General features: G+C 44.4%; 1 protein-coding gene across 1 annotated transcript in view; it reads right to left on the bottom strand.

Moving 5' to 3' along the window:
• The window catches only part of HMCN1 (hemicentin 1), a gene marked incomplete at its 5' end in the record, with an annotated part of 164,443 nt that extends 158,284 nt beyond the window's left edge, over positions 1-6,159 (bottom strand). Inside the window, one exon of the mRNA XM_031059162.1 lies at positions 5,955-6,159. Within this exon, the coding sequence (XP_030915022.1) occupies positions 5,955-6,159 (205 nt within the window). The remainder of the gene's footprint in view (positions 1-5,954) is intronic.
• Between the last annotated feature and the right edge of the window lie 3 nt (positions 6,160-6,162).

Here is a 6,162-nt window from a genome sequence, read left to right as displayed (position 1 = left end):
CCCCATGGATCCCCACGGGCTGCAGGGGCATAGCTGTTTCACCCTGGTCTCACCACAGCCTGCAGAGGAATCTTGGCTCTGGCCCCTGGAGCACCTCCTGCCCCTCCTTCTCCACTGACCTTGGTGTTGCCATGTTGTACCCCTCACATGTTCTCACCTCCTCCTCTTCTTGGACTAGGAGCAAAAGTCCACGACTATGTTTTGATTTTCTTATCTAAATACATCATCACAGAGGTGTTACCAGCCTCTCTCATTGGCCCAATTTTGGCCAGCAGCATATCCAGCTTCAAAACCATCAGAGATTGGCTCTGCTGGACATGGTTGGAAGCTTCCAGGAGCTTTTCACAGGAGCCATCTTTGTGACACCCTTGCTACCAAAAATCAGATTATGCAAAACCAATACATTATCCTATAAAAACTATGGGATCTTGATAAGTACCCAGTACAAAGTATTTGCCCACAGAAACTTCACTGGTAAGCAGCTTATATCTTCTGGGCAACCTAATAATTTGTCTAGTTCAAACAGAAGACAGTTTTTAAACAGTTTTAAGCAGTTTTACCTACTAAGGAAGGGAGGGAGGCCTCTGGAATATGGACAGGAACACAGGATCATATTCCTCTCCCTCTTTCAGCTGTCTCCCTTTTCATTAAAATCATAAAATCACAGGCTGGCTTCGGTCGGCAGGGATCTTAAAGCCCACCAAGATCTTTCTTCCACTCTCCCAGGTTGCTCCAAGTCCCATGCAAACTGGCCTCAGACACTTCCAGGGATCCAGGGGCAGCCACAGCTTCTGTGACACCAATCTTTTCTCATGCTGCCCCCATCCCACTTCCGTGGGGTGGGCAAACTCAGATACCAGTACACAATACCACTTTTCCCTTAAACTTGTTCTCCCTGCTTTGAAAACCACTGCTACAGGAGTGTTTCTCCACAGCCATGTTCCTGTTCTTTACTTAAACTAATAACAAGTCTTGAAGTACTTCTTCCACCCCCCAAAGGAAGCAGAAGGAATGGTGAAGACAATGCCCCTCTTCTTCAGGCTATACCAGAAGGGTCATTCTTCATCTTCTCCAACTGATTTACACACATTCAGCCTCTGCCTGAGAAATTTAGACATCCATAAATCTGAGAGTAAAGCCCAAGATCAAAGACCTGAAGTGACAGAAGAATGCAGAAGTGCAGGGCAGCACATGGGAGAAGGGCTGTCAGGAGAGCTGGATGTGAGAGGCAGAGGCAGTGACATCAGCTGTGACACCATCCAGCTGAGGGTACAGCAAGGACACAGGAGTGCCTTCCCCTCTCCATTATCCATCTGCATACCCACAGTACTTTTTCTGCCAGGAAGTCTGAAAAACTTTAACTCCACTAATAGCCTAATTTTAATTTCACAGAATTCCTCCTCTGGAAAAAACATTACTTCTTCATTATAACTTCTAAAAAAATCTATCAAACCTGCAAAACCCAAAGTTCCCAGACTTTTCATATGACCTCCTGAATTTGATCCAAGCTAGTATGTGGCTCAGCAGCCTAACCATGTTACAGACATAACCCTGCCAGTCTGTTAAAGGAGACTCCAGTTAAACATAACTAAATGCTTCACTATGTGCATAACTTTACTTAAAATAGTAAAGAGCTTCACTCTCTCAAAAGAGAGGAGTGGGATCAAGGAAAAAAAAATATTCCTTGTTCACACACTTACTATGTGACTTAAGTTCAATACTGTTTTCCCATCTAAAGTAAGCATTATTAATGTTTCCCCTTTTCTCACACAGTGTTTTCTATTTGATTTGTAAGAAAAGGGTCAGGAGATGCTCAGAGTTCTGTAGACATTGCAGACTATGAACAGGCAAACACCATTCTCTACCCTAGAAGTCCAGAGGTTACATATTCCCTTCATTTTTGTCTTAATTAATTACTGGAGTTTGGTCTATAGAATAGCCATTCACACTAAAGGAATGCTTGATTAAATCACACAGAGTGAGTTATGACTGGTATAATTCCATTAGCTTTAGAGAAAAATAATAGGGATTAATTAGTCCTCTCAGGCTTATTTTCCATTCCAAAATTCCTTAATGGCATAAAGAAAAAATAGCAAAGCTGGCCACAGATGTTAAATAAAGACATTCCAAGTCCAATCCCATTTCCACAGGATACAATGGGAGTTAGTAGGACATCAGGACACACAACACGCAACTACAAAAGCATTTGCTGATCTCCAGCTTTAGCACCAGTTCAAAATTTTCCTGTGCCAACTCTTCTTAAATTTGGGACAATTTTCCACCCCCCACGCCAGTTTCTCCATTGAACACAAGTCTGGCAAGAGCTTTCTTAGTCAACAGCCCTTTTCACTATCTACAAAAGTTCTGTGATCACACTTAAGCATTGAAAGCCCACAATAAAAAAATTCCCAGTAATCTGTTAAAGCACTGGACATGGTTATTCACAAAGTAGAATCCAAAGCAAAAGGTTTTTCCAGAGTTGAACTCTCTGCATCCCACCAGATGGTACACGGTATAGAAATGTGAAACCCATGACAAATTTTTCCGTAAGCCATAATTCTGTGCCAAAAGCCTCAGGTTTGATACTAAAAATATACTTGTATTCCTGTTTCACCAAAATCCCACTGCAGCAAGGAAAACACGACATTTAAACCTACCATCACACACCCCAGTGCTTTGGCACATCACAATCATGGAATCACAGAACCATTCAGGTTGGAAAAGACTTTTCACATCATCAAGTCCAACCATCAACCCAACACCACCACCACTAAACTCCGTCCCCAAGCACCATATGCACTTGGTTTTTGACCACCTCCAGAGAGGGGGACTCCACCACTGCCCGGGGCAGCCTGTGCAAATGCTTTGCAGCCCTTTCTGTGAAAAGGTTTTCCCTAATGTCCAACCTGAGCCTCCCCTGGCCCAGCCTGAGGCTGTTCCCTCTCCTCCTGTCCCTGTCCCAGGCAGCACAGCCCGACCCCTCGGCTGTCCCCTCCTGTCAGGAGCTGTGCAGAGCCACAAGGTCCCCCCTGAGCCTCCTTTTCTCCAGGCTGAGCCCCTTTCCAGCTCCCTCAGCCCCTCCTGGTGCTCCAGACCCTTCCCCAGCTCCATTCCTTTCCTTGGACAAGCTCCAGTGCCTCAATACAGCACTAACAACACTTTGAGTTATTTAAAAATCCTCCCATATTCTGCTAGACTGCATTTATACCAAATCACTTACAATCCAGCTTACCCTGTGGGATGCCAAGTGCACTCTGCAATACAAACTAGAAAAACAAAAGAATTCAAAACCAAATCCACACCCAACTTAAATTGCAATTACCTATCAATAGTGTATCTGCATCAGGGCACCTTTATACAAAGAGAAGCTCCTTGGATCTGAGCCCCAAATGTATCTGTACCCTTGTAGAGTCCCATGTGCCCCAGGGACCACAGCACCTCACCAAAACATCCAGAAAATTTGCGTGTGAGGCAGCTACATATAAAGCTCTTTTTTGGAAAAAGATTTAAGTGAATAACAGCACATCTTGTGAAAAAAAATAGCTTCATGCTCATTAATTCAGTTGAGCAACCTTCAGAAAGAACAACACTAGGTAAATGAATTGGATGCCATGAAATAGTTGCCAAGCAATATTTTTATGAGGTTTTTGAGTGAAGTTACTTCTCTATAGATTGAAAAAAAAAGAGGCTGAAGTGGTCACAACAGCATTTCTTACATTTTCTTTTCAAGTGCCTCAGCATGGTCATCATCAGGTGTAGGGTACAGATGACCAGCAGTCATCTGGACCTTACACATACATGAAATTCAAGACATTGGCCTGTGGTGTGTCTTTCTAACTGAGAAAGACCAAAAAAAAAGTAGTTTTCAGAAACCAGGACAAAATGAAGTTGAAAATTGTCCATCCTCCACTTTGAGAGAGCTCCCTGCCCTCACAAGTTATCCATCACTCTAAGAAGCAAGGCCCCCTCAGGGAAGCTGGACTTCCACACAGAGAGGTGTAACAGGATACTCTGAGGCACGTTTGCCAGCAGCTCTGGGCTGGGCAGGTCAGTTCTCTGCAGGTTTAAGTTTCAGTCACTCCACTGAATGAAGTCTAACAGTTGCCAAGGAAAGGGATCTCCTGTGCAAGGAGAGGGAATGGGGGAGGAGGCAAGGAAGCAAGGAGTCAGTGAGTGGGAAAATGTGACTCAAGCAGGGGAAGGTGGCAGTGGATCTGTTGCTGGTGAGGTTTGTACAGAGCAAGGAGGGGTGGTTACAGCAAAGCATGGTCAAAGGAGTCAGTCTGGAACACAAGCAAAGAACCTGGAGAGGCAGTGGGAGCAAAGACAGTGAGGAGGACACAAAAAAGGACTGAAAAGGTGAAAGTGACCAGAAGAAAAATTGAATGGAAACATATGAGATGAGAAAGCAAACAGGAGCTATTGAAACAGACGAAGGGAAAGTGTCTGTGATGAAAACTAAGCACAGGACTACCCATGAGAGAAAGCTGAGACTTCTTTCTACTGAGCATGCACAAGAACAAAGGACCACCACACAAACCTGCACATTAGAAGTGCACCACACAAGATCTTCTTGCTCTTGTGGACGGAATAGTTACTCAATCACTCTGAAAAAGAGAACTATCAACTCCTACCCTGAACCCCTCCTTTCTGCTCACTAAAGTGAGGATAAGCTAGCATTGAGAGAAAATCAAACCAAAACACTCCTAACCCATCCTCTTTGATTTTCTGACCATTCCATGGAAAAAGAGCTCCAAAGAGGTGAACTTGATTTTCCAGAAGGATATAAAAGAGTTCTAGGTTCTACACTTGACCCAAATCTTTCCCTTCTTGTTTATTTCTGTGGCATGATGCTTTTTAAGTCCCATATAAGTTTGTTCCATAAAATAACAAAAAACAGGGGGACAGGGGGAACAGAGGGAAAACAAAAAGAAAGTGACACCAAATGTGGAAACAGTAAGGACCTTTTTGTGGTAGAACACTCTGATACCACAATGAAGAACTCTTCGTAAGAAAAAAAATAGAACCTATACAAGCTATTCCCTCTAATTTTCTAAGCATTTGGTTTAATGTATTTACACCAATAGCAAACATATATCTTGTAAGCAAAAGTATCTGTGACTGGGGGGAAATAGAGAGGATGTACACTTTTTTTGCTGACATTCCTGCAGAAATGGAACTCTTAAGCATTGAGCATATTCTGATATATTCCATGGGAACTAAAGCCAAAAGATCAAGGGCTTTTTCCCACTTTCTGGTTCTTTTTTCTTTTTTTTAAGAGAGTTTTTACTGCACAGTACAGCACACATCACCAGCCTGAGGCATCCTGTTCCTATTTCCTCTTCAAGTCAACAGAAGAATTTGACAAGCAAAGAGGAAGAAAGCCAGAGAAAATGGATAGGAAGGGAACAAAAAACAGATGCTGAAAGAGAGGAACACACGATGTACAGCAGAAGGGAAAAAAAAAAGAAAGAAGACCCCAAACAAAAACAAACAACAACAAAAAAACCCCACCATGTTAATTTCTCTGCAAGTTTCTGAATGTAAACATGGGATCATAAAACAAGAGGAAGAGTGCAACTGCATTATTCACGTTCTTAAAATAACTCAGTAGCACCGTTACTACTACACGTGCAGTTCAGTGACGCTACTTCAGCTCGTATCTGGACAATTAAGAGGAGTATTTGATCCCTTAACTACTCCTTGGTGCACAAAGCGTACTTAGAGCCCACTCCAGTCTATCCTGAAGGCTTTGGGAAGCTTTGCAGTAAGATAGGGAGGTGGTGGTCACAAAATGTTACTCGCCCTCGGCAGGGAAACGCATGCGGCAAGAACGACTACGACGGGACAGGAATACTTAGGCTCCAGTCCCTGCAAGCGCAGGAAACCCAATCTTTTGCCAGCCCTCGGGAGCTCCCTGCTGCCCGCCCCAGCCAGGTCCCGCTCGGCCCTACCTGGGTCGTGGAACGGCACCAGCGCGAAATTGTACAGCGGCCGCTTGGGTCTCTTCAGCGATGTCTCCAGGATCTTGGATGCGCCCTCGATAACTTGCACCAAGTCGTCGTACATGGAGCCGGTGACATCGAAGACGAAGGCCAGGGTGGAGGCTCCCTCGGGCACCGCCTCGGGCTCGGGCACGGCGCGGGCGCTCAGGGCGAGCAG

The sequence above is a fragment of the Geospiza fortis genome, unplaced genomic scaffold (genome assembly GCF_000277835.1).
Source record: "Geospiza fortis unplaced genomic scaffold, GeoFor_1.0 scaffold229, whole genome shotgun sequence".
Lineage (NCBI taxonomy): Eukaryota > Metazoa > Chordata > Aves > Passeriformes > Thraupidae > Geospiza > Geospiza fortis.
Note: the sequence above shows the minus strand (reverse complement) of the source record. Positions and strands in the feature narration are given on the sequence as shown.